This window comes from Xenopus laevis, chromosome 8L (assembly GCF_017654675.1).
Source record: "Xenopus laevis strain J_2021 chromosome 8L, Xenopus_laevis_v10.1, whole genome shotgun sequence".
Lineage (NCBI taxonomy): Eukaryota > Metazoa > Chordata > Amphibia > Anura > Pipidae > Xenopus > Xenopus laevis.
The window spans coordinates 97,461,747-97,489,682 of NC_054385.1; the positions used below are offsets into that span (position 1 = coordinate 97,461,747).

Here is a 27,936-nt window from a genome sequence, read left to right on the forward strand (position 1 = left end):
GGAATATGATAAGCTTCTCACACAAATTGGAGTAAAAACAATAATAAAAAAGTACAGTCACTAATTATAATCTCTTTTCCTTATATAGTCATTCCGCTTCCTCAACTTACCTTTCCCTTGGCTGTAGCCAGATTCGTCCAATGGTTGCCACAAAAGGTTTCCTTTATGCTCATCACACATGGCTGAACTTCGGGCTCGAAGATCTGGAATTTCTGCCTGGAATCGTGAGCCAATGTTTATACGCCTAAAATAATATCAAAACAAGACATTAGGCCATAATTCTGGGAACACATTTCAGATTCTTGTAAACTGAAGTCTGCAAGTCCCTCTACAGGGCTGTACATATGGCAAATTCCACCTGTCGTCGTGTCAAACTGATCTATGTTTCATATGAGTACAGCAGACGGCATACAATATTGTGGTGCCAGAGCTGCCTTTCTTTATTTAGCAGTAAAATGTAGGATTACCGATAACTTTACCATTACGATAACTTTACCATTAGTCCACATGAAATTCGGAGATAACTCCAGACAACTTAACGCCAAAATAGCTCTGAGAAGAGGGTGTGAAGCCTGCACATTTATTCATACTGCTGGAGCATGGCAATGATTCTCTAACATCAGAGGCTGAGATACTTCAAAATCAAAGATGATATTAAAACTTCCCCTTTAAAACCACATATCACCCAATAAAAAAAATAAATAAATGAAAAGAACTACAGGTTTTGGAGGAATGTTCCAAATTAAGGGAAGGCTCTCTTTCATTACGAGCAAATCATTTCCATTTTTAAAAATGATTTCCTTTATCTATGCAATAACATAACAGTAGCTTGTACTTAACCCCAACTAGGATAAGCAGAATATTTATAGAAAGAATACTGTAAAGTCAAAGCAGTATTTTATCACAATAAAAAGACTTACGGCTCTATGCTAACTGGGGTAACTTCTCCCATGGCTGTGAGCAAGGGCGGCATATCATCCACACTATCTGCAGGAAAAACACATTAAAATGGTTATAATATACAAAGCGGTACAAAGATGTTATTTCACAGTAAGATCTTGCTTCTCCAATTGTCCTAAATAAAGTGTAATTCAGTGTGACATGAGCATGTGGGGCAATTGATACAATGGAAGGCTGATGGTCTTACAAATCTAAGTGCAAGTGCTGCTTAATTAAAGGAGTGGGTCACCTTTATTACAGTTTGGAAATAGATTGTTATTTAAATCATATTTCCAATTTGCTTTTATTATTTTAATATAGCTACCTGCAATGGTAGTGCTGCAAACAGTCTCTTTGCTCACTACTGTGCACACTCCTGAACTGATCCGACCACGAATACACAAATCATTTAAGGAAGTGCAATAGCAATCTATGCCTGCAGTTCCTCCACTTCTTACTCTACTAATTGTAAGGTCATTCTGACGTGGACAGGACCTTATACAAATATGTGGAAAAAGCAGGGCCAACCGGAACTCAAACGGATCCACAGGACCAAAGAAAGTTAGTTAAAAAATATTTTTATCTATACAAAGTTAAAAATGTATATTTGCATCTCCATCCGCCCTACTCGTTTCACACCCACTCAGGGCACTTAGTCAATATTTTTTAACTAACTTTGGTCCTGTAGATCCGTTTGAGTGCTGGTCGGCCCTGCTTTTTCCACATATTTGTTGCCGTACGGCTCCCTAAAGCTGGGGGTCTGGGGCTGGAGCACCCGGACCACATTTACTATTCGGTGAGTCATTTACAATTTATTCTGGAGCACCACATTTCTTCCTACTTTTGAACAGGACCTGATACAACCAAGGTGTTGGCGATCCCACTAACTTGGGCAGAAAGAGGAGACCAAGAATCTATGCAGTACTACCTTTACAGGTATTTGAAAACAATCCATTTTTTTAATTAAACCAAGTTGCAGATATTTAAAAGACTATCTATTTTTATTTCTAAACTGTAATAAAGCTGAACCACCCCTTTAAGTTTTAGAAACTTTGTATCTTTTTCTGGCATCAGTGCAGGAGATCAAAAAGAAACTCTAGACATTTCAGTAACAATCCAGGACTGTGGGCTGAGATGTCAAAATCGGGACCGTCTCGCAAAATACGGGACAGTTAGGAGGTATGCCTATGGGCTTTGGCAAACTAGTAGATGAAGTTGCCTGAAATAAATCTCCTCTTTCACAGAAGACTAATCTCCTGCAAATGCTTTCACACTGCCAACAAAGTAAATCTTGTTAGGAAAACATAAGCATTGTTTCGGTTTCCTTATGAGGCAACGTCACACACCTTTGGAAATGACTCATACGCGCTCCCATCTGTGTTTTACAATATTGCAAGTGGGAAAGCATTTGCAAGAGATTATTCACTCTACTAATATCAAAAGTATCACTGGCGACTAATCTAGTATTGAGCACAGAAAGTTTCATTGGATGAGAGTTTGGGGAGATGAGCTACCTTTTTGACTTTAAGTTATATGTGTAAAAAGTACATGTAACCAAGATAAAGACATGTGAGTAAAACAGTAGTTGTGGTAAGAGTCTGAAGCAGGGCTGTCCAACTGGCGGCTGGCCCACGACCCCCCCTCTTGTGGCCCTCCACATCAAAGTCTGCCTGCTGTGTCTGTTTACCATATGTAACCTTTAAAAGGTATCACTACAGAGATTAAGTGGCCCCTGTATTGTTCACACATGTAATCCCGGTGCATTGTTCACACTTGTGACACCTCTATTGTTCACATCCTTAAAGCCCTGTACTGTTCCACCTGAGACCCAGACTGAAACTGCCCACATTGTCCCCTGTTCACCTGCCATACTCTGCCTGACCTATGATCCCTATGGAACATAAGTCTGGTATTTGTTCTGGGGGTTTGTTAGCATCTGAAAATTATTGTTAGTGGCCCCTAAGGTGTTTAATCATATGCTGGGGTGCTGTGTTATCCACAGGGGTGGAGGAGGCATATGGAATTAAGGGTGTGTCTTAATATGACAACTCTTTTCACATATGAGTGACATCCCTGCCGGTGCCGGGCCAAGGTAGTTCGGCACCCTAGGCAAGAGCTTCAATCAGTGCCCCCTGTCCTGCATTACCATTTCCCTCCTTACCATGATGTTTTTTTAAATAAAGAAAGCAAGAAAATGTACAACACTTTTTCATTTATATTACTGCCCCCCCATACCTGTGCCAGTAAGCTCAGCAGCCATTCATCATACAGCCCTCCAGCAGCCATCATATTGCCCCCAATCTTTACCTGCGCCAGCAGCAGCCAAAAATAAATCTGATCACATCATATTGCCCCCAAGTATTTATGTACCTGTGCCAGCGCTCAGCAGCAACAGCAAACATATGGGCCCCAAATCTGTATCTGGCTGTGCCAGCAGGAAGCTTCACACTTTCACAGTAATAGAAAGAAAGTCTTCAGTTCAGTGCAACTGTGCAAAGCTGAAAGCAGCAAATGCGAGCCACACCAAGCAGGCCGCCAGCTCTCTGCCTCTCTCTGCCACCCAACCGCATCAGTGACGCCATTGACGCATATACACACGTCTCGCTGCACTGCCGCACCGCACAGAAGGAGCTATTTGCTGGCAAGAGGGAAAAGGTGAAGGAGGATTCCACCCAACTGAGTGACCATGATTACTGAAACAAACTATTAAATAAACGCTTGAAAAAAAATGGAAAAAAAAAACCCCCATTAAAAGTGTGCCCCTCAATGATGGAGTCCTAAAAAGCCGCCTACTCTGCCTAACCCTAGTTCTGGCCCTGATCCCTGCAGTGAGCACCAACCATATGTTTTTTTTGGTGTGCTATTAATATGGACACGGTCTTGCGGTAACATGGGTGTGGTTTAAAGTGGGTGTGGTCTAAAACAGGGAGTGGCTAACACTGCCCTCTGTACCATATAAGTTGGACAGCACTGGTCTGAAGAATAGGTACCAATCAAGATATCGGACTGCAATCAATGTACAAATATTAAACCACCGTTTAAAAGCAGAAAAACACACACATTCATTGTTTATAAATGCTTCCCAATGTTTAATTGCCCTACCCAGTATTTCACGGTCTACACTATGTACATTAAATGTAATGAAAACACTTACTGGATCTTAGCAGAGTCCGTGTGCTGCTCTTGGGTGTGACTGGTGGAGGCATTCCATGGCTGCTGGCCGACATGATAGCATTGAAGTACAGTCCTGAGCCCTCACGTACTGGACTGAGTATGGGTGGAGGTGTATAAGGTGGTAATTCAAAGTTTCTGTCACATGGGTGATCAGGAACCCGTACAGGTGATCGAAGGTGGCTTTGGTATGGGGTGATGTTGGAGTATAGGACAGGGACAATGAAGGTGCCAGATTTCGGAGGGATAAACAAAGGTTCGGGTCTAGGTCGCTTTGGTTTACGAGATGGTGTTTCTCCTTCAGACAACGGAGAAACTTCATGTTTCTACAAAAATAAAATTATAAATCAAATATTATATGATATATAGGTCATTACTTGAATTTAAACCACTTTCACTTTGCAACATGCTGTAGGTAGGAGTAAAAAACAAAACATCTAGTCTAGATTTAATTGCCCTTTATAGTGGGCTGCTTCTTAACTCAATGTGCAGCACTGGCTGCAGCTTGGGGAAGGAAGGGTTTGTTTATACTGAGCTCATTATCTCCATTTGAAGAAGTTCAGGGGAAAACAAAAAGCATTGGCTTTTTTTTTTTATCAATTAGGACAGTGTGGATTTGGTACATAAAAATTCAATTTGCAACAGAGGATTTTGCAAATAAATGGTTTCCGAATTTAACTCTATGCTCTAAATGTGTTTCAGTAGGTATTATAACTTACCAATGTGGATGCTTCAGTTAGATTTGTTTGCCCGGCTCTATTCCGTGTGACGATCACAGATGGCATAGATGCGGAGGAGTCTCTTTCAGAGCCTGCAGTCTTTTCCATCTTTGCATCCTCTCCCTTTTCTTTCCCAGTTTCCATTTTCACTGGTACAGACACAGGCATTACTAGAGGTCTCAAGTCACCATCTCCTCGAGTTCTCTTGCTAGTTGGAACTCCCGCAAAATCCACATTGACTTTTGATTCTTGGCTCTTCCTCTTATCTCCTGATGCGTCTGCATCCAGCTGTTCAAAGGCATCAAAATAAGACACTTTAGGGAGACCATTAAAATTTAGAGTTGACATAGGCAAAATGTTATTCCTTCTTAAAGGGATACTGTCATGGGAAAAAACATTTTTTTTCAAAATGAATCAGTTAATAGTGCTGCTCCAACAGAATTCTGCACTGAAATCCATTTTACAAAAGAGCAAACAGATATTTTTTTATATTCAATTTTGAAATCTGACATGGGGCTAGACATATTGTCAATTTCCCAGCTGCCCCAAGTCATGTGACTTGTGCTCTGATAAACTTCAATCACTCTTTACTGCAAGTTGGAGTGATGTCACCCCCCTCCCTTTTTCCCCCCAGCAGCCAAACAAAAGAACAATGGGAAGGTAACCAGATAGCAGCTCCCTAACACAAGATAACAGCTCCCTGGTAGATCTAAGAACAGCACTCAATAGTAAAAACCCATGTCCCACTGAGACACATTCAGTTACATTGAGAAGGAAAAACAGCAGCCTGCCAGAAAGCATTTCTCTCCTAAAGTGCTGGCACAAGTCACACGACCAGGGGCAGCTGGGAAATTGACAAAATGTCTAGCCCCATGTCAGATTTCAAATGTAAAAAAATCTGTTTGCTCTTTTGTGAAATGGATTTCATTGCACTATTAACTGATGTGTTTTGAAAAAACATGTTTTCCAATGACAGGATCCCTTTAACCACTTGCACTCCCCAGCTCCGAAGTAATATTCTATTACAGCACATTATGATTTGCATTACCTTCCAAACAGCTACATCACACCAGAATGTGCCTCTCAAAGTCATGTACAGGAAAGCTTATGGTCATCATTTCACCTTACCTGGAGCAATGCCTTTACCATAGACATTTACAATCATCCACAATGGATATAAAGCCAAAAACCCATTAAAACTCTGAATTACAGAATTGCCATCTCCCATAGACTCTATTTTATCCAAATAATCCAATTTTTTAAAAATTATTTCCTTTTTCTCTGTAATAATAAAACAGTACCTTGTACTTAATCCAAATTAAGATATAACATCCTTATTGGAGGCAAAACCAGCCTATTGGGTTTATTTAATGTTCACAAGATTTTTAAGAAGACTAAAAGGAACATTAAAAAATAAGTGTTTTAAAGGGGTTGTTCACCTTTGAGATAACTTTTAGTATGATGTAGAAACTGATATTTTGAGACAATTTACAATTGGTTTTAATTTTTTATTATTTGTGTTTTTTGAGTTATTTAGATTTTTATTCAGCAGCTCTTCAATTTGCATTTTAAACTATCTGGTAGCTAGAGTCCAATTACCCTAGCAACCATGCATTGATTTGAATAAAGGTGGCCATACACGGATAGATCCGCTCGTTTGGCGATGTCGCCAAACGAGCGGATCTCCCTCCGATATGCCCACCTTGAGGTGGGCAATATCGGGCTGATCCGATCGTGGGCCCTAGGGCCCAACGATCGGATCCTAGCGTTCGACAAACGGGCGGTCGGATCGCGGGACCGCATCAACGAACCGATGCGGCCGCGATCCGACGGGATTTTTAATCCCATCCGATCGAGATCTGGCCGACTTTCGGCCAGATCTCGATCGGGGAAGACCGTCGGGGGCCCCCATACACGGGCCAATAAGCTGCCGACTCGGTCTGTCGGCAGCTTTTATCGGCCCGTGTATGGCCACCTTAAGAGTCAGGAATATGAATAGGAGAGCCCTGAATAGAAAGGCAAGTAATAAAGAGTAACAACAATATATTTGTAGCCTTACAGAGCATTTGTTTTTTTAGAAGGGGTCAGCGACGCCCATTTGAAACCTGCAAAGAGTCAGAAAAGAAGGCAAACAACTTTAAAACTATACAAAATAAATCATGAAAACCAACTGAATAGTTGCTTAGAATTGTTCATTCTATAACATACTAAAAGTTACTTTTAAAGGTGAACCACCCCTTTAAAATAATAAAATGCAAATGCAAAATTGCCCTGCACTGGTAAAACTGGTGTGTTTGCTTCAGAAACACTACTATTGTCTATATAAATAAGATGCTGTGTAGTAATGGGGGCAGCCATTCAAAGGAGAAAGGCTCAGGTTACACAGCAGATAAGCTCTGTAGAGCATAATGGTGTTATCTGTTATCCACTATTTAACCTGTGCCATATAGTCTTTTTTCAATTTCCACCATTGCTGCACAGCAGCTTGTTTATATGAACTATAGTAGTGTTTCTGAAGCAAACACATCTGTTTTACCAGTGCAGGGCAACACTACATTATATTTTCATTACTTTGATACACTTTCATTTTGTGGTGTTAGTGTTCCTTTAAGGTATGAAGATGCAAATTACGAATATGTCAGTTATCCGGAACACTCCAGGTAACATGTAAGACAGTTCCTTGATTTCCAACAACACCATACAGTTTATCAGGGGGAACGCAGCCCTCTAAATGAAAGGGAGCAGCTGCACCTTAAGATTGCTAGCAGTGCTCATATACAAATTTAGGAAACTCTTGCAGAGTAGGGGCTGTGCACAGGCTGCAGGTATAAGGCGTGCCAATGCAAGGATATTTTCTCCTACATGCTATTATTTTTTACTGGACTCCGGCCAAAGACATGCGAGAACTCATCCCATTCACATGTTTTCCACTGAGGCGCGTTCCATTCCTGCATCTAATTTTAGTTTTGAAGTCATGACCCTCACAGTTTAAGACACTGAGCACAGAATTACAGCCATTTGCTAAAGGACAGCAACCCCAAAATCTCGCTCACTTGCAAAGAAAATGGTTATTTGTAGGAGAGGTTTTCATCATGTATGCGTAAAATGTAATTAGGCTGCTGTTTGCCACCATTTATCCAACAGCGTCTGAAAAAGTTTCTCTTTCTGCATTGGGTGAAGTGGGAAATGGGGAGAAGACCTTTGCGTAACTCAGAGCTTTCTGGATAACAGATCCCATACCTTTATATAGAAGTTAAAATATAGACCTTTACCGATTGGCATCACTGTTCCTTTAACACATTTGGCATTTTCTAAGGGACTGGGCACCTAGTCCAGAATAATTTGTTTTAAAACAAAATTCTAGAGTTTGTCCTTTTGCCATGCTCTTTATACTCAATATATTCATATATCTCCCCTGCAGCACTGAATTTGCTGAACACAATGGTGGTGTTTAATAATTCTCGGTATAAATTTTCCTTTGTGTTCTTCTTTATGATGGGTTTTGCACATAATGGGCCAGATTCAATTCAGTGAGAAAAAGTTATCTCCTGGTTTATTACATCAAAAAAAAATCACCCCCAGTTAAAACTGGCTTAGTTTTCCATAGTCGCCCGAAGTTTCCTTGTGAAGCAACTTCAGGCGACTCTGGAAAATGAAAAACACACCAATTGCCATCCCGCCGGCGATTTCGATTCTAGTCGGCAGGAGGCAGTTCGAGGAGATTAGTCCCCCCTAACAAGAGGAGATTTGTAGCTGGGCGACTAATCTCCTTGAATCTGAGCATGTCTCTGCCCTATAGGAAAAAGCAGAGGAAATAGGACACCCCTACCTAGTGAGATAAAACAAGATAATATAAGTCTGTTTAACAAGACAGAGACCTGGGACAAATAACATTACCCCTGATTAGATCTGGCCATTTAACTGTTGTCCAATGCCTTTTGCATGTCTGACTGCTACCAATTTTGCAAGTGTTTTCATGTGTAATAAACACTTGTATTTATTTTATGTTGATATTTGTAGAATTTTGAGAAATAAAACCTACTTTGTCTAGGTAGATGACGTTTTATTGATATATAACTCTAGGTTTGTTATAGGATTTAGATTAGCTACATCCATCATCAATTCAAACCACAAATGTGAAGGTCACAATTTTCTCTCAGATGGCCAAATTTGAGCCCCCCCACAAATTTTAATATGAAAATTAGAGTTGGATGTGGGTTAGCATGCAGATAAATCTTTTGAAGGTTCAGTGCATCCCTAGAAACAACAAGTGCAACATATGCTCCAGAAACAGTTTTCCCTGTGAGCCACATTCTAATTTCTAATATGAAAAAAGCTGGAGAGCAAAACAAGCATGCAAAAAGTTCCCAAAATGGGCTAGAAGTAGCACCAATGTGGACTGGCAGCCTTCAGGAGGCTCTAATTTGCAGAACGCATGTTTTTTATGAAACCAAAACTTGCCTCCACGCCAGGAATTCAAAAATAAGAACCTGCTTTGAGGCCACAGGGAGCAACATCCAAAGGGTTGGTGAGTAACATGTTGCTTGCAAGCCACTGGTTGGGGATCACTGCTGTAGAGCATTTACTACAGGTTCATTAGTATTCTCCAGCAACCAGACATGGCTCAAACTCCGCATCTGTCATTACCCAATCCCCAGTCTGAAGTACTTTTATTTTGATATTTTGTTGTTGTTTTAAATACTCAAAAAGAAGTAGGCAAAAATAAGAAATGCAGAAAACAGTTATGAAGATTGGCATGAGATTGGTGGTCATTTGCCTATGATTTAACCTTTACCTTAGTGTTTTGAAGAGATGGCAATTCAGATGCTTTCTGGGCCAAAGTAAACAGATTGACTTCCTGTGATATACGACGTCGCCGTCTTGTAGTCTGGATAACTCCACCAGTACCACCAGCAAGAGGGTCGTTTTCTGACCCACTCTGATCAGTCAGAGGGTGCATTTCCCCTGCTCTACCATTCTGAGGCAGAGGTGCCTTATCTAGTTTAGGGAGATGACCATAGTTTTTGTCCTGAGTAATTATTTGGGTATCCCTTTGGATTTGCTGGTATCCCCTCTTGTAAGACTCAAGTGCCTCTACCTGATTAGGTAATGCATGTTCATAAGGATTTTGCATGTATTGATTCGTTACTTGTCCCTCAAAAGGTTGAGCGATCCCCATAGGAGCTAATGGTGGAAGGCCTTCTTTAGAAAGTCTACGTGACCTCCTCGGCAAAGGAATCTGAGCCTTGGGCAACACGGTCTGCTGATTGTGCTCTGCAACAGCTTTTGTGTATTCCTGTAATGATGGAGCAAGCTGCGTCTGGCTTATCATTTGCATCTTCTGCTGTGCTACCCCATGATGCTGGGCCATAGAAACAGTTGGCTGAATGCCATAGGTTGCCTGTTGCTGCTGCTGGGTTGGGTAAAAGTTCTCAAACAGTTGCATCTGAGGTAGGGCTGTCTGCTGTTTCTGCTGTGAGACAAAAGCAGCATTTGAGGAGGCATTAGGAAACACATGGAACAGTTCAGAAAGAGCTGGTTTCTGGCCTTGGTGTCCAAATGCCATTTGAAAAGGTTGCAAAGACAAGTGCTGTGTTTGCTGTTGTTGAATTTGCTGCTGTTGTTGCTGAGCCTGTAAAACGGAGTTCAAATGGGCTTGCTGTTGGGCAAGCGTATGGTGCTCCAGTTGGGCTTTCTGAGACATCATTTGCTGCAGAGCATCCCCATACATATCTAGCTGAGATACTCCCACTGCTTTGTCCTGGCTCCTCTTTTGTGGCTCATGATGGTTGTGATAAGAAGAAACCATGGTGACGCCGTATCCGCCTGGGTTCCGTTGCCACATACTAGCAGGCTGGGCTTGCCAGGTAGGATCACTTCTTTCAGATACATTCCACTTACCGGGAACCTGCTGCTGATTCATTCTCATAGCATCAGGCCTGTCCTGGGTATACACAACTGTATTGAGCATATTGCTGGAAGGAGCAGAAGCAAGACCGTCCACCTTGGAAAAATCTGAAGCCTGAGGAACTGGCGGCCTAACCGTGGTGCCATAAAACTGCTGCTCTTTCACCTGAGGCAGTTTACTTGCAACTGGAAGTTGTTCGTTGAAAAACGTAATTCTCTTTCCCGTTCTTTTATTGGAAGCCTTCTGCTGAGGCTGCAGATTCATGGTAATCAACACACATGTAAACCTTGGAGATTTCTCCACGGCAGTAACAACAGTAAGAGGATATAAATAAATTTAAGAGTAGCAGGTTCCCAGAAAGGGGAGAGGTATGTAATGTTCTTCAGATCCTGCCAGATTCAGCAGGGTGCATCCTCCTCACACTGCGAACTATGGGATTCTGCAACACAGAAACAGAACATCATGTAAGACTCTGCATTATTATACAAATACCAAACAATCACAGAAAATGAGGTCCTGACAACTAGATATTAGAGATTGTAGGTTTTTGTATTGGCAGCCTTTAATTTTGTGCCATATTTCATATTAAGAAAGGTAAGGTGTATTGATAAAAACGTTAAGTTAAGCATTCTCCTCCAGCAAGCAGCACCTACGACTATTCTAGAACAAAATATCTGAGACAATATGTTCACCTGTGTATCAAGAGCTACTGAAACACACTTTGCAATTATGTTGAGCAGTGCTAGACAACATTGCAGCTATTAGTTGGCACCGTTGGGGGTGTTGCTTGGTATTTTTAATTCCAGAAAAAGGTTTGTAAGAACAAGTTATCCTTCAACATAATCCAGAACAGATCCATGTATTTTGAGTTCTGCAGCCACTCGTACAAATAAACAAACCATTTCATTGTGGAAACCACCAAACATTTTGTGGTCAAAAGAAAGAACTGGGCAAAGGAACGAGAACATAATAACGGGTGTATAGGCAAAGCGGGTAGATAGAAATGTCTTGTAAGGACATTTATACAGAATATGGTAAACGGTTATAACCCTATATTATTCATTATTGAGGTCAGCAATATCTGGCTGATTCAATCTGCTCAATGAGCTGATGTGCTCCTTGCCAAGACAGAATTTTTAAACCTGCCTGACAGAGAAGCCTTTGTATAAATAAACCCCTCCTATTAGAAAATCAAACCCGTTTTCAGTATATCACAATATATATTTAAAAAAAACTGAACACACAGCTTTTCCCAGATCTGGAAAATGCTCTACTATCCCTTCCCTTTAGGAAACACACTAAATTGCATAACAAACTGCTATCTCAACTTCTAGCAGAAACTAGATGGACAATAGTGCTAAACTGGCTACTACTATCCTTAGCAATATCGCAATGTCCTAGCTCTCTGCTCTAATATATCAGACTCTTAAGAATCTCAAACAAATATGGAATCTGTGAGAAAACTTTAAAAGAATCAGTGACCCAAGTACAAATAATTCGACAAATACGGATGCCCAAACCTTATACCATTCTTGGAACAGAGGAACTCCCAACATTTCTGAATATCTGAAATTCCCAAAACTCTTTGTTAAATTCCTGGTAAAGTATTTAATGCACCATCTCACACGCTGTCTGGTCGCAACGCATCTATATACAGAGTTCATAAATGCAGATCTAAGGAATGATGGTTGACAACTTCTGATTTGTTATGTTTTGTGTTATTTTCATTTTATAAATTATTTTACTGTAATGATTTATTTTAAAGGTACATACTGTACTGTTATTCTTTAAGAAAATTGTTTATATTTTTTTTTTTTAATATGAAAAAATATAAATAAAGAGAAATAAGAATAAAAACTGAAGCTAACGTCTCCCCGCCTGTGACCTTAGACTGCAGGCTTACAGTTTTATAGGCACATGCCTGCCTCCCCACCCCCTTTTGTGACATCTGTGTGGGGGGGGGGTCTATAAGAAGGAGGGAGCTGGGTGCGGGTTCAGGTCGACATTTTCTTGACCCACACATCACTATAACACGTCTGGTATAAGGTTAGCTGTTAGTTTACTATCAAATGCAAATCTCTCCCCTTAAAGGAGAAACAATCCCTTTACCAAAAAACCCTACCACCCCACCCCACGTAGACCCCCCTCCTCCCCCCCCCCCCCAGGGAAATGCCCCAAACTTTTTATTTATCCCTCGATGCAGATTCAGGGATTGCAGTTCACCGCAGCCATCTTCTGGGTCATTTCTGCATATTATTCCAAGTGCATTGGAATAATATGCAGAAAGGACTGGCCATAACAGAGCATGACCATCAACCTCTCTGAACTACAATCCCCAGCATTCCTCAGCAAAAAACTAATCCTGCTAGAACAGTGATTCTCAACCAGTGGCTCACCAAACCCTTGAATGTTGCTCTCAGTGGTCTCAAAGCAGGTGATTATATTTGAATTCCTGGTTTGAAGGCAAGTTTTTGTTGCATAAAAAACAGGGGTACTGCCAAACAGAGCCTCCTTTAGGTTGTCAGTCCTGATAGGGACTGCAATCTTCCCAACTCTGAATTTGGCTTATGGGCAAAAAAGGTTGAGAATCCCAGTGCTAGAACTATAAACTATGATATAAGGCTGATTCTAAGTGGCAGAAGATAAAGATACTGACTATTAAATGGCAGGTCAGTGTCACTGTGTTTATTATAGAATTATATACGGTTTATTATAGAATTAGTGCAGCCATTTAAATCCAGAAGCAACATTCTGGGCTAGAATTAATACTCGTACATCCATCATTAAAACAGAGACGGAAAAAAAAGATAAAAAAAAGGGGGAGACGGACAGGCATATGCTACTTCACAGAAACAAATATATTACAGTGGCAACTATGCTGAAAAAGTATTATTCATGTGTTACTTCTCAGAATTAGCTAGTTTCCATGGAGACTAACCCTCCACCAAAACTTGCATTGACACAATGGGTGCTGGAGAGTTTTGCACGCCATATTTACAGTATCTTGGTCTATAATGCACAGATATACTGTTGTATTGGTCACTATCCTCCAAAATGCAGACAGTGCCATCTTCAGGACACACCTATACAATTTGCTGCAGTAAAGATGTATACTGTACTAGAGTAAAGGTGGCCATAAAAGGATGCAAGATTTTCTTAGTGAAATCCATAGGCACATATTTGGAAAAAAAGGCAGTGCACACAGTAATTAGACTATGCCCACTTGTTAAGCCCCCAAAATAGGATGGGAACCCTATGTTGGAATGCAGCAGAATACACTTGAGAGAAGATTCAGGAAATTCTCCAACAAAAGCTCAGCTATGCAGACAGAAATGCAAATTACTATTCATTTTAGCAACAAAATTTAAGAGTCCTGTTGCATAATGTACATAAATGGGAGCAAAATATTTCACATATTAACATGCACGGTCATGTCCTTTAATTATATTGCACAGTGACGGTGCATGGACACTAGGGTTTGCCTGTACAAAAGACTAAAGCAACACCCTTTCTGCACAACAGGGAAAGCCAGTTTGGCAGCTACAAGAGCTGAGGCCTTTCTGTACTTGTAGGGCGTAAGCCCACAGGTCTCTAAAGTGGGTCGTGGAACAGTGTCCAACATACATCCTGATAGCATGAAACTATAATATTCTTGGTTTTCCAGTATGGTGGAATTCACCAATATTTAATAACAGAAGTTTTGTAACTTAACAGTACAGAGATAAACCATGCTGTGGCAAACCACTGCTTAGACTCATCTCTATACTTGTACAGGTGCAACAGACAGGAAGGAACAATTATTTTTGTCTGATTCCACAGAATTTTTAAATTATGAATTTCAATTTACATCACTTTACTGTAACAGGTAAACAAAAAAAATAAAAAAAAAAATATCACTTTTTATAAACTCAATATTACCTGAACAAGTCATAGTTCAGTATAAAAATATATGTCCCTATTATTTAAATTATGCTGTGTCTATACATATTGCTGTGACCATATACTATCTCATATTGATACCTTGGTATTACACGAGTACTGGCTTTCTCTGTTTTGCTAAATAAACATTTGTTATCTGATTAAAAAGCCAAACTCCTGTTTGAGCAGCAGAGTTGTGTAGTTCAGCAACACTGCTCCCTTCCTCAACACACTAATAAGAGAGTCCATCTTAGAGAAAGAATCCAATGTAACTGATGCTCTGTTTGTGAAGCTATTACTGGAGTCTGGGCTAATTTAGGCTTATGGGACATTAGAAATCATAGGCACTACATATAAACAAGACTTGAAGTGGACCTGTCACCCAGACATAAAAAGTTGTATAATAAAAGTCCTTTTCAAATTAAACATGAAAATTCTTTTTTTTATTAAAGCGTTCATAACTCATTTAAAAATCTCAGCTGTCAATCAAATATTGTCTGCCCATCCTCTATGCCTTAGGCATAGAGGTGGGGCAAGCAATTACTTTCACTTTCCATTCAGCACTTAGATATCACTGCTCTCCCTACATTCCCCCAGTTCTCAACCATTTAATTGTGTAACCAGTGCATGGGGATGGGCATCAGGTCCCCCATTCTGGTACACAAACAAGACTGAGATGATACAAGGCTTGCCTTAATAACAGTGTCCACAATTGGCTGCTGCTTACTTACTATAACCCAGACTGATGGAAACAAGATTCAAATAATTTATACAGTGTAATTAAAGTTAATTTTGCTTGACTAACATGATAAAATAGGATATGGAATAATTGTTTTGGGTGACGGGTTCCCTTTAAAGGAGAACTAAACTCTAAAAATGAATATGGCTAAAAATGCCATATTTTATATACTGAACTAATTGCACCAGCCTACAGACCTGTGATGAAGAACTCAGAATAATGTTATTTTGAACTATGTATAGTATAGCCAGGTATGCTCTCCTTTATCACTGGATTGGGAGTAGTGGTACATTGGCCACTGTGCATCAAAATTTATAATCACTAAAAGGAGATTTGGGGGGGAAAAAACTAAAGTTTGAAAAAAATATAGTACCCAAACAGCAGTCAAAAGTAAAATAAAGCCGATTTTGTAACCACAGGGGCCCCTGCACAGGCCACAGACTCCTTGACAATTCCTACTGTAATGATCTAGTTATCAGGAACCTTGCTTGGCGGCGGGTACACTCACAATGCACAGGGTATCCCTGCAGATTCCGGTGTTCACCAACGCCCTTTTGGGGCCCCGGGCTTTCTGCTGCGGAAAACACAAGGAAGAGTGCGTGAAAACAACAAGTCCGAAAACGAGGTACCAGCAAGGATAAAGAGGAGACGTAGTCGAGAATCAGGCAAGAGGTTCAAGTCGGGCAGCAATAATCAGAGTCAGAAAGTCAGACGGGAGTCATTCAGATCACAAACAAATGCTTAGGCAAGAACAGTAAAAATGGAACCAGCTTGGCAACTTCCAAACTTGAAACTGGGCCTTTAAGGAGTTCCTTGGCACCAAAATTCAAATTCCGCACCAGCTGATGACGTCATGATACAGGCGTCGAGATGTTTGCAGCCAAACGCCAGAGGGGCCTGGATACCAAAAGTGCGCGCCTGCGCACAGAGGCTCTAGAGATGCACCAGGAGGTAAGAGATCACCGCAATCTCCCGGCGCGTCTTACACCTACTACCACATCCCCAATGTGTGAGCTCACTGGGCTGTCAATATACATAACTGCAAGTCCCCAATGGGATATGCCATGGATTCCTATTGTTGGTACATAAGTGAAGTGGAGGTTTGTAATGTTAGGTAGCAGAGCTAATAAGCTCCATCTTCTGCTCTTGGTTTTCTTTGGAAAGGGACCACTAGCACTGAGATATTTGGCACATGCACAGTTGGAGCCTGTCTATTATTTGCCCCAACAGTGCACGTAACGGAAAGCTCCATAAACTGCCGAAGGGAAGGAAGAGGATGAAAAAAGAACTGAAGATACTGAAGATGGTGGCCATGAGCTCCGCTGTGTTACTCTGCATGGATAAGTCATTCTATTTCAGGGACACTTTATGCAGTAATGGGCTAAGTAGGGGGACAATGGAGGGCAGTGGAAGGGGCTTTTCTCCTTTAAAATGTACTCTTTGGGGTTTGGCTTTCTCATAACTATGTTATATAGTGAATAATGTATGATATGAGAATAATAATGAAGCAAAATGTGATCTGAAGGCAGAGTGATTTTATATAGGTCATGGAACTCCGAAGAAACTTTAATATTCTCATATTTTACAACAGGGGATGAATTATTATTAATAATAATTATTAAGTTTCAGTGAGTTATGTGATACAAATCACTTCACTTATAACTGATGACATCATTACATTTTATAAGAAAATTATTTACAGGATATACATTAGTGCTTAGCGTTATAGACCATGTCCATACATTAACTTTCCACTGTAGATACTACTTTAAAGCCAAGCCTTAAAGTGTGCTTCATGAAGATATTTATTACTTAACACACCTTAAGAACACATTGATAATCGCAGTTGTGTTGCAGGTAATAACTAATTTCATTATTCTCACTATGACCTTTTCCAATTACCCCTTACCTATCAATAATTCTGCATAATGCAATGGGTTTATAGTGCCAGGACAACTGTAAACAGAAGCCCCTCGTTGTAAACGAGCCCTAATAGCATAATATGCTACATTATAAGCCAAGTGTTTAACCCCCTTGGATAACAGTACATTTAGCATGTGAATAGTGTAGCATTTTGCAAGTGAAATCAAAACTAAATAGCCCTTCTCAGATTTTGATTTTGTCCCCCTAAATGTGGATCAATGTGCCACCCTCTATTGGAGATACGTCAGATCTATTCACTCGGTTCCAACCCTGTACTTTAAGAAAGGATGTGTCTCTAATTATAATGAATAGGCAAAATAATTGGCAATGCTATTAGAATGGTACAATTCTAAGTAAGAAAGGGAGGTATCATTGCCTATTTAAAGAAAAAGAGAGAGAGAGAAAAGCAGCATTAACCAATTCAGTTGAGAAACAGTACAAACAAAACTCCAGTCTTGCCCCTGCCCCTCTCAAGCCCAGACTATCGTTTGGTAGGTACAGACAAAAAAAAAATAAAGTTTTAAAGGTGGCCATACACAGGGAGATCCTCTCGTTTGGCGATGTCGCCAAACTAGTGAATCTCTCCCCGTTATGCCCACATTGATAGGGCCCAACAATAGGATCAGAAATGAGGCAATGCGGTCGGTTGGATCGTGGGACCGCATCAACGAAAAGATGCGGCCATAATGCAACGGGATTTTTTACCCTGCCTGATCGAAATCTGGCCGACTTTTGGCCAGATTTCGATCGGGGAAGCCCGTCGGGAAGGCGCCATACACAGGCCAATAGGCCTACCATTTAGAACACACTCTCTTTATATTTGCAGAAGGGCTATCTAGCTTTCAGCCTGTAGTCACATTTGATATGAATGTGTGCTACAGAAGAAAGTACTTGAATAAATAAATTCCCTATGCTGATCCACCAACTGTGCGGCACAAACACGCACATGACCATAGATCCATTACAGGTGCATGCTCTAGTTCATGCTTATCGATTGCTACATGTTACTAGACAAGCAACAAATTCAAGACTATCTATTACATCACCCCAAAAAAAGTTAACATAAAGGTGAACTTTTGCTTTAATAGAAATAAATCTTGTGCTTAATGGTAGTGTACAAAGGGGATTGTGAGCACCAATTTAGCTCTCAGAAGAGAGTGTGGGAGGCAGGAAGTGTGAACGTGGCCACCATGAAGGGTACTGTGTAGAGTTCATACACACTGTGTAAGTTTACCCACAAGCACATCCTCTTTAGAAACTTTCTATTTATTGCACGCTCACTCTGTTCTCTGGTAAGAACCCTGCAATGCCATGTCAGGCTGACCTTTGTGTACTGAAGAGGATGCCACTTGTTATGCCGTGCAGGCTTTCTGTATCATACACTACAGAATAGGAACTGTCAAGTTGCCCCATAGCCATAATAACGGTTAAGTATCAGGCCTGCACACCTAGAAACTTAGCTGATCTGCCAGCCGTCTCAGTTTTCCTAGGACAGTCCTGAATTATGCGAGGCAGCTCTGCATTCTCATAAAAGCAAAATTCAGGTGTTAATTAAATAATCGAAGAAGTGCAGGGATCGGGGAGGCTTCTTTACTCTGTAGATGGATTCTGAAGGTCTTCAGGGCAGGGGGTTTGATTCTGAGAATTGGGCCTGCTAGCACGAATGCATATTTTCATTTTAATAGCTTGCCCCCAGTTTAGGTTTACTCACTGCACTGTGTACAATTGTGCTGCTGTATAAATCAATAAAATACTCTACAGTAACTAGAGAAGCAAAGCTGGTGTTAGGGCAAGACAGAAAGGGCAATTTTCCTGGGCTCCAGCATCAGAGGGTGCTCTTGGGAGAGTAAAGCAGAAATCCAAAGTACATACAATATTGTATTGAGTGACCTTTTCCTCTAAATTCATTAAATTCCCCTCCCCCACAAAGATAAAGTCGTAGGATTGTTTTTTTTATGCCATGGCAATTGGTTGTTTAGTCAATTACAGGTTAGAAAGTTTCTGTCGGCTAATGATAATATCTCTGCATGTATTGTCTATAGGTGATGGTCACTACTATTTGTCAGACATAACTTTCATACAATTGCTGTCTTTGAATTAATGGTCACAACATAGTCTGATTTGTTCTTTGTATTACTTTATTTAATCTGAATGGTTAGTGGGAGATTGCAACAAACAAACGTGTGTCGGACATAAGGATATCTGTAGGTCTATGGCTATCTTAAATTATCTTATTTTATCTATCTTAAATTAATAATTGTGTGACAGGAACTTTCACATAATCTGTAGCCCTTCCGCTATTAAACAGATTCTAGTTGCTAATCTACTACTCCCAGCATGCCAACAACTGTAGGAGGGACACCGGTCCCTTCTCCAATTGGACACCGGTCCCTTCTCCAATCCTGTATAAAGTTTGGAATAATTACAACTAATAAAAAAAAATTCAAGGCAGAAAATATTTGTTTTTGGCCCAAAAAAACTTTTAAATATTAATTTTAAAACACAGATATGCATGTTTAGCTTTTAGCCTTCCAAATTTCCATTTTAAATGGCACCTATTGGAGGAAATTGTTTCCCTGCACTGGAGGAGCTGGCTAGTAGAGGAAGCAGTGAGGGAGGCAGTTTGCTTATTATATGCATGGCATCACAAGCGTTTGTATAATGAGCAAGCTGGGACTCTAATGGGGTTAGGTAATATAAGGAGCAAAGTTTGCTACACTTCTTATCACTATAGCAATAATCAGAAGGTAGCAATTACTAGTCACCTGTTTAAAATTAAGAATCTTATTGAATGCTAAGGTTTTACTACGCCTGTGCAAATGTTGCACCTTTTATTAAAGGGGCCTTGTCATCCAAACTTAAAAAGCTGTATAATAAAAGTCCTTTTCATATTAAACATAAAATCCAAATTCTTTTTTTATTACAGTATTCATTGTTGTAAACTAATTTAAAAATCTCAGCTGTCAATCAAATATTGCCTGCCCCTCCTCTATAGAGGCAGGGCAGTCAATTACTTTCACTTTCTATTCAGCACTTACTACATTCCCCCCTGCTCTCTTCACCATTTAATTGTGTAACCTCTGCTTTAGTGAAGTGCAGATCGGGATTTCCCCGACACGCACCCGCCTACCACTCGCCCAACTTCCTTTTATAGACCCGCCGACCTGATGTCACAAAGGGGCGGGGCGAGCAGGTGCAGCGTCTAGACGGAATCCGGCATTTGACGGTGGTGGGCAGGGAGAGCAGGAGAAGAGCTCAACCTGCACCCGTCCGCGAAGAAGAGTCCCACGGGTATCGGCCTGGCCCGCACATAACTACTGTGCATGGGGATGCACATCACTTCCCCCATTCTGGTGCACAAAGGATTGCCTTAATAACAGTGTCCACAAAATTAATCTCCTCCAGCAGGGACACAACATCCAAAGTTCCCTTCCCACCAGCATTAATGTAAATTGTGGGTGAGAACGGACTTTAGGACATCATTCACGTTTGAAGAGATTAAGCTTGGGTGACAAAATATTCCATGTGCAATAGCCCTTAGATTATTAAAGAACTTGGAAAGGCTAAAGATGGCCATAGACGCAAATATTTGATTTGTACGATTTGCGGGCCGACGTGTAGAGTGTCTCGACATGTGGTCGTTCAGACGATCGGACAGGTTGGAAAATTTCTGTCAGCGCAGCAGAATTCCCCGGCACCATCTTCTGCCATTCGCATTCTTTTGGGTCTCTTCGACAATATGAAAGCCTGCAGGAGCATGCGCAGTTGAGCCTAGTCAGGAATCTGCTTCAACTGCACATGTTCCTGCAGGCTTAAGGGCAGATTAATTAAGGACTGAGTTGTGTTTTCCCTGAAAATTTGAGTTTTCGAGGTGTTTATCAAAAATCTATTTTTCAGATTTAAAAAAAAAATCTTGGATCTTTTGAGATTTATTTTACCCCGACCCTGGAAATAGTTTAATCAAAAAATACACCATCAAAAATATGTCAAAAGTCATGTAGAAGTTAATGGCAGAGGTCCCTTGAACCATCTGAAGATGTTAATAGCCTTCACAATGTTTGAGTTCTTTAGGAGGGTTTTGAGTTTTCAGGTTTTGCAACTCGAACTCGCTGAATCGAGTTTTTTCACAAATAAGATGACATTTGAGTTGCGAGTTCATTCAAGGTATAAAAAAACAACTCTAAAATTCGACCTTTGATAAATAACCCCCTTAGTGTCGGAAGTGAGACTGGAACAGAATGCGAACAGGCAGAAGTTGGTGCTCGGGAACTCTTCTGCACTGCTCTGCTTTTTAGGGTCAGGCCACTTTTTTGACTAAGGCACAGAGCGTGAAGGTAGATGAGAGGGGGGAGATGGCAGGCAGTTAAGGGGTGCTTTTGTTCTTAAGGAAGGGGGCACAAGGGACAGAACTGTCTGTAGTTTGCTTTTGATCCTTAGCATGGAGGTCAGATTCAAAAGCAAACTAACTGAACAGTTATGTCTCATGTGGCCTTCCCTTCAAGTCACTGACTAAAGATGGCCATACACAGGGAGATCCGCTCATTTGGCGATGTCGCTAAACGAGCGAATCTCTCCCGGATATACCCACATTGAGGTGGGTGATATCGGGCTGATCCCATCAGAATGGAGTCGATACGGGTGGTCGGATTGTGGGAACGCATCAACGAAAAGATGTGGCCTTGATCAAACGCGATTTTTTACCCTGCCCGATCGGCATCTTGCGACTTTCAGCCAGATATCTATCGGGACGCCCGTCGGATGGCCCCACAAACAGGCCAATAAGCTGCCAACTCGGGTCTGTCGGCAGCTTTTATCGGCCCGTGTATGGGGGCCTTAACTCAGAGTTAGAGAGCTGCAAAGCAAGAAGTTGTATTCTGGCTATTATCTTAAACAGCTGTTCACTCTGACAGAACTGATCCACTGAACAGCTAGTTAATCACTGGGGGCACTAATTTGTTAAGCACCCCCCCCCCCAAATTAATATAATCACTAACCTTAGACCATACACTTGCCCTCCTCAATCCTGAATGCACAAGTGCAGAAGCAGGCTACTTGGGACAGGTCATTAAAGTCCAGATAGGGGAATTGGGTAGAGGCTCTGGCCTAGCCACTCAGCAGGCTACTTGGGACAGGTTACCAGATGGTGGGTGACAGTCACTGGATTAGCATCTTGGGAAGGTACATAATTTAGCAGAGAGGAACGCGGACGCGTGGGGTTCTGAGATTAGTGATTTAAATCACAAATGGGCACTTCCCAGTGATTAGGCCTTTCTTTTACCTTTAAATGTACTTTCTTGGGAAACAGCAAGATACTGGTGAGAGTGCATACGCTTGTGTGGAACGGGTTAATGCTTTCAGTAATCAAGCAATACTTCTACTTTCAGTAGAGCCTTTTCAGAATGTAGGTTCTTTCACAGGAAGCAAACCCAGCTTCAGGAATGCAAATCTATAATAACTGAAAGACAATTCTTTGTACCACATCAGAGCATTGCACAAAATAATAAGGATCTACGTTAAAAAAGAACATTATTGTTTATGCACGAAACGTGTAAGAGAAGTGTGTGGTTCGTATTATATGCTGCAAAATAAAGCTTATATAAAAGGAAAACGTTTGTTGTTACAGTAAAGCAGAACTAGTGGTTTGCCATATGCTGCATTGTAAAGTGCAGTTCATGGCTCAAAAAGTGACACGTGCCTGCAAGCTTTTACATCAATTGCAGAAGATGCCTTAATACCTTTTATTCATGTGATGTGCATAACCTTGATAACTAAACCAATACTAAAACAAATCCAAATGTATCTGGTCGGCCTTCTGTATGATCAGATAGTTGGCCCGGTATAGAAAGGTACAAAAAGGGATCAAAGAGATTTAGATTATGTATTTCTAACAGAAATCAACTGAATCTAACATTCGGTTGGGGTTTCTACCCGTGTGCAGAATTTCTTTTTATTCAGTGACTTTTTAGAGAATGATCCTGCCAGCATGTTCCTGGAGTACACGGAATGGGAATAAGCTTGAGCAAAGCAAACAGGGGAAAACATATAAATTCTATGCATGCAGTGCTGTGATTGTAATTAATTTGTGGACCATGTCCAGTGCCAATTTTATTACGAGCGTGCCCCAAGGCCAGCTGGCACTCAAACTCCCCATGTACCAATAGTCTGATCAAACTGTAGGCATATTTAATGCAAAGTTTCATATACACATAAGCCCATTTCATGTAAATTAGACTCCATACATGGGGCGTCCACCAACTATGATTGCTTGCATCAAAAATCTACTCTATGAATCACTTATTAAATTGCCCAACACACAGAGACCTACTGTATAATCATGCATATAAGCTGGAAATGACCAAACTTTATGAAAACACTGGCCCATAAGCATACAGCTTAACAGAAGTGCTTATATGGGCTCCCTGCATAACTTTTCATGCAGTAAGCAGACACCCACGCACCAGTACATCCCACGCAATAGCACAAGGCTTAACACAAGCCTGAAAACACACCCATCTTGTATGGAATGCAATCAAACTCAGAGGCAACAAACAAAATATGGACAGGACTAAAAAATCCACATCTATAAAATCCATGTCTCCTTGCACCCTCAAATAGTCAGAAATGCGGTTTGCAGGAACTTGAATGTGAACATAACGCATGTTTTCACTATCACTTCCCATAAATGCACTAATAAACACACTGACAATTGCCAGCAGTTGCACGGCTCTATTTTGGCATACTCTGCAGATGTGAGGATAAAGAGAAGAGGGAGCATACAGTAGTTATGCATTTGCTGCACTTATTATACTTTCTTTGAAGGAGAAAGCTGCCAAGAGCCCCAGAATCTGTTAATGTTGGGCAAGTCTCTTCCTGCCACTGATTGCAAGTTATTTACAGACTACAAGTTTATTTATGCTCTACCGTTTATGGGGGGTCTGCAAGCTCTCCAGCTGCTCAACTCCCAGTCTCAGCCTACAGCTTCACATGCCTGGCTGAAGGTCCCAGATTTATGGCACACATAGGTGCAAGCAGCATTACTAAAGGGGGAAGTATAACCCCGCTTTCAACAGTAGTTCAATCAACATGGAAAATAAAAAAATGAAAGAGAGGTTTTTTGTTTTAAATTGAATACAAGAGAGTGCTACCGCACTCAACGACAATACTAAAATCAAGATTTATTATCAGTATTTCCACTCCACTGAGTGTGGTACTATGTTACTTTATTTACCAGCACCTGGGCAAGTTGCTATACAAGTTTAGGGAGTGCTCCTCGATGACATCTCACTATGTTTCGGCCGACGTCTGTCAGGAAATTGATCGGCCAAGGTTAAAAAATCTTTGTCGGTCCCAGTGAAATCTATCTATGTTTGCAGGGCCAAGCAGGCAGCTACCCTTTGTTTTCCGGGCAAATTGGTCTTTTTAGTTGATGGACAATTCAGAAGATCGTAAGATCGTTCCGAGATAATCGTGGTCTCACGATGATGATCAGATCTTTTAAAAATCTCAACAACTATGGGCAATCTCAACATCTATGAAGACGTTTCGCTACTCATTCGATTACCTTCTTCAGTTAAACTGACTGGTCTAGTAAGTTCTCGTCATATAAACTCTTCCACTAATCCAATCACAATGGCACATTGTAACTCTTCAGAGAGTGGACACGAACTTCCCACACCAGTCATTTGAACTGAAGAAGCTGCTTGGATGAGAAGTGAAACGTCTTCAATGATTACTCTGCAAGTCCAGTTGTTTTAGAATTACTTATATTAGATATTTAAAGGGTTGTTCACCTTCCAACACTTTTTCAGTTCAGTTGGTTACAGATAGTTCACCAGAAAGAAAAACTTTTACCAGATACTTTCGATGTATGACCATTTTTCTACTATAGAAGTGTAAGTCTAATTTTTCGCCTTTCTATAGCTGCTCCGGAAGGGAGGTTGGGGGGGGGGGTCGTTGACTCTCTAATTTGTTATAAATTTATACATTTAGTGGATACATTTCTTATATTTGTCCCTGCAGAGCATAATCCATAAATTCATTAAAGACAGCCGTTAGAACTGATACAATAGTTGGTAATACTGCACAGATGCTGCTGAGAAATTTATCAACTACATGCTGCAAAATTGCAGAATCTGCACTGGAATTACTGAGCTGTCACACAAACACCAGAGACAAGAACAATAAACCTTAAACATAGATTTTGGAAAAAAAAAGTACAAAATAAAAAATGGAAAGCAATGCAAAAATGTCTATTTCTGGAGAGCAATCTGAAAACAACTTAAAATTTTTTTAAAAATATTAGAAAATGTGATTACTACTGAAAGCAGTGCTGTCGGGTTGTTTTTGTTCTCCACACTTCTGGTTCTGACTTCTGAAACACTATAGCAAAAGTCAGTTATCTACAGATCTGATGGCTACTACATTGTTTCAAGAATCAGAACAAGAGAAAAGAAAGGGATACCCAATACACACAAATTCTGCAATATCAAAAAGGTATGCGATTTATGTGGTTTGGACTCAGCAATTTGTGTGATATGTCTGATATTGTGGAAATTGCTCATCCACACAGATGGCCAAATAGCTGGAATCTGTTCATTCAGGCAAGAACTTCTGAACAGAGCAGAGGTTCTGCCAATGCACCCGTTGAGGTCATCAGTAGGTAAGATTTTCAGTTAGGGACACCCAGCTGCAATGCACGTGTATTAGCTTTGAAGTAGTTCTCAGAAAACGGACAAAATAGTGATGTGCCCAAGCTGACAATGTTCACAATAGCACCGCAAATTCATTCCTATGCAATTGTGGGTGCAATTCCTGATCATATTTGTTAAACTATTGCAGCTTACACGCCCACGTGCATGAGTAAATGGGTGCTAGGTTTCCAAATTACACTAGCAACCATGCATTGATTTGAATAAGAGACTGAATATGAATAGGGGAGGCCTGAATAGAAAGATGAGTAATAAAAAATAGCAATAACAATACATTTGTAGCTTTACAGAGCGTTTGTTTTTTAGATGGGGTCAGTGACCTCCGTCTGAAAGCTGGAAAGAGTCAGAAGAAGAAGGCAAATAATTCAAACGCTATAAAAAAGAAGAAATGAAGACCAGTTGAAAAGTTGCTTAGAATTAGCCATTAGCAGTATCTTTGCCTCTCTGATTTAGCAACTTCCCTTTGAATGGTCTATAAAAAGAGGAATGCATTGGATGAATCCATTCCAGCTGCAGCAAAAAATAGTCAAATGTTCAGTGGAGCCTGCTAATATCTCAACAACCTTTAAATCTTCAACTTCATAGTCCTGTTGGTTATCTAACCCCCTACCCCTCCACACTATTCCCAGTGACAGCCTTCATTCAAAAGTGCCGAGCCTGCTGCACTTCATCTTTTCTTACAACTACAACTCCCATCATCCCACACTGCTTGTTGAGAGGGTCTGCTGGGAATAGTTTAGCAGAGCAGTTACTGAAAACATTAAAAAAAAAACAACACCATGCGCATAAACGAACATAATACAGTTGCTCTATGTTGCGAAAGATAATGTGAGGAATGCACAGCCTGGGTTTCAGAATATTCTTGTTGCAAGGAGCTGCTAAGTGAAGTACGTAGAAGCTGCAGGGCCATAAGTTGCTACCGATACAGCACTAGTTCCTGTTTGAAAAGCTTGTTGACCTAATATCAACAACTGTAAGAGCCGCTCCTAGCTCAGCCTCCCTTCCCAAACATGTTTTACCGGATTAGAGGCAGACAGAAAGTTGCAGAGTATTTTCCTGGAATGGGCAGTTGCAAATCGGTAGCCAAGAATTCCAGCAACTTGTTAAAAATAAAAATTGCATGCACCGACCAGTCCGGGCCCCTAAGAGCCAGCATGGGCAGTAACTGCATTGTCACACTAACAGAATGCTCACGGAAGCACTTTTATAGCAAAGCCTGCCTCCAACACTCCCTGGCCCTAGAGAAAAGGGGAATTGCTCCAATACTGTACCAATATCATTATTTACATACCACTGCTAGAATATGCAGTGCTGGACATATTTACAGTACATTAATCATACAGATAGGGGAAGCAAATACAGTAACATAAATATTTAAAAAAAAAAAAAAAGTGACATCTACTGAGATATACAAGAGGAAGGTGGTCCCTATCCCCTAGTGCTTACAAACTACATGTTTCAAAATAATCTGTAAAAATAATATTTTCTTTTTAAGAACATGAAAACAGATTGCACAAAGCAAGGGCAGGGACCCGATAGACAATAGTTTTAAATTTTTAAGTTATTTAGCTTTTTATTCAGCAGCTCTCCATTTTTTTTCTCCACTTTTTATTCAGCAGCTCTCAAATTTGGGTGCTAGGTTCCAAATTACACTAGCAACCATGCATTGATTTGATTAAGAGACTGAATATGAAAGGTCTGAATAGAAAGATGAGTAAAAAAAAAAAGTACCTTTGTAGCTTTTAGGGATGCACCAAATACAGGATTCGGTATGGGATTCGGCCAGGTTTCAGCCTTTTTCCAGCAGGATTTGGCGGAATCCATTTGCCTGTCTGAACCGAATTTGAATCCTAATCTGCATATGCAAATTAGGGGCAGGGAGGGAAATTGTGTGACTTTTTGTCACAAAAC

The 27,936-nt window shown here is 40.7% G+C and overlaps 1 protein-coding gene across 3 annotated transcripts in view; it reads right to left on the reverse strand.

The window, feature by feature from the left end:
• The window catches only part of mideas.L (mitotic deacetylase associated SANT domain protein L homeolog), a 69,775-nt gene that overhangs the window by 18,249 nt on the left and 23,590 nt on the right, over window positions 1-27,936 (reverse strand). For 2 of the 3 annotated variants that reach the window (XM_018231051.2, XM_018231050.2), the window contains exons 2-6: window positions 9,625-11,176; window positions 4,830-5,117; window positions 4,094-4,436; window positions 921-990; window positions 111-244 (exon numbers count right to left, since the gene is read on the reverse strand). In XM_018231051.2, coding sequence (XP_018086540.1) covers window positions 111-244; window positions 921-990; window positions 4,094-4,436; window positions 4,830-5,117; window positions 9,625-11,001 — 2,212 coding nt within the window. In that variant the 5' untranslated portion in view covers window positions 11,002-11,176. The remainder of the gene's footprint in view (window positions 1-110; window positions 245-920; window positions 991-4,093; window positions 4,437-4,829; window positions 5,118-9,624; window positions 11,177-27,936) is intronic. The other variant, XM_018231052.2, reaches the window with a different exon arrangement.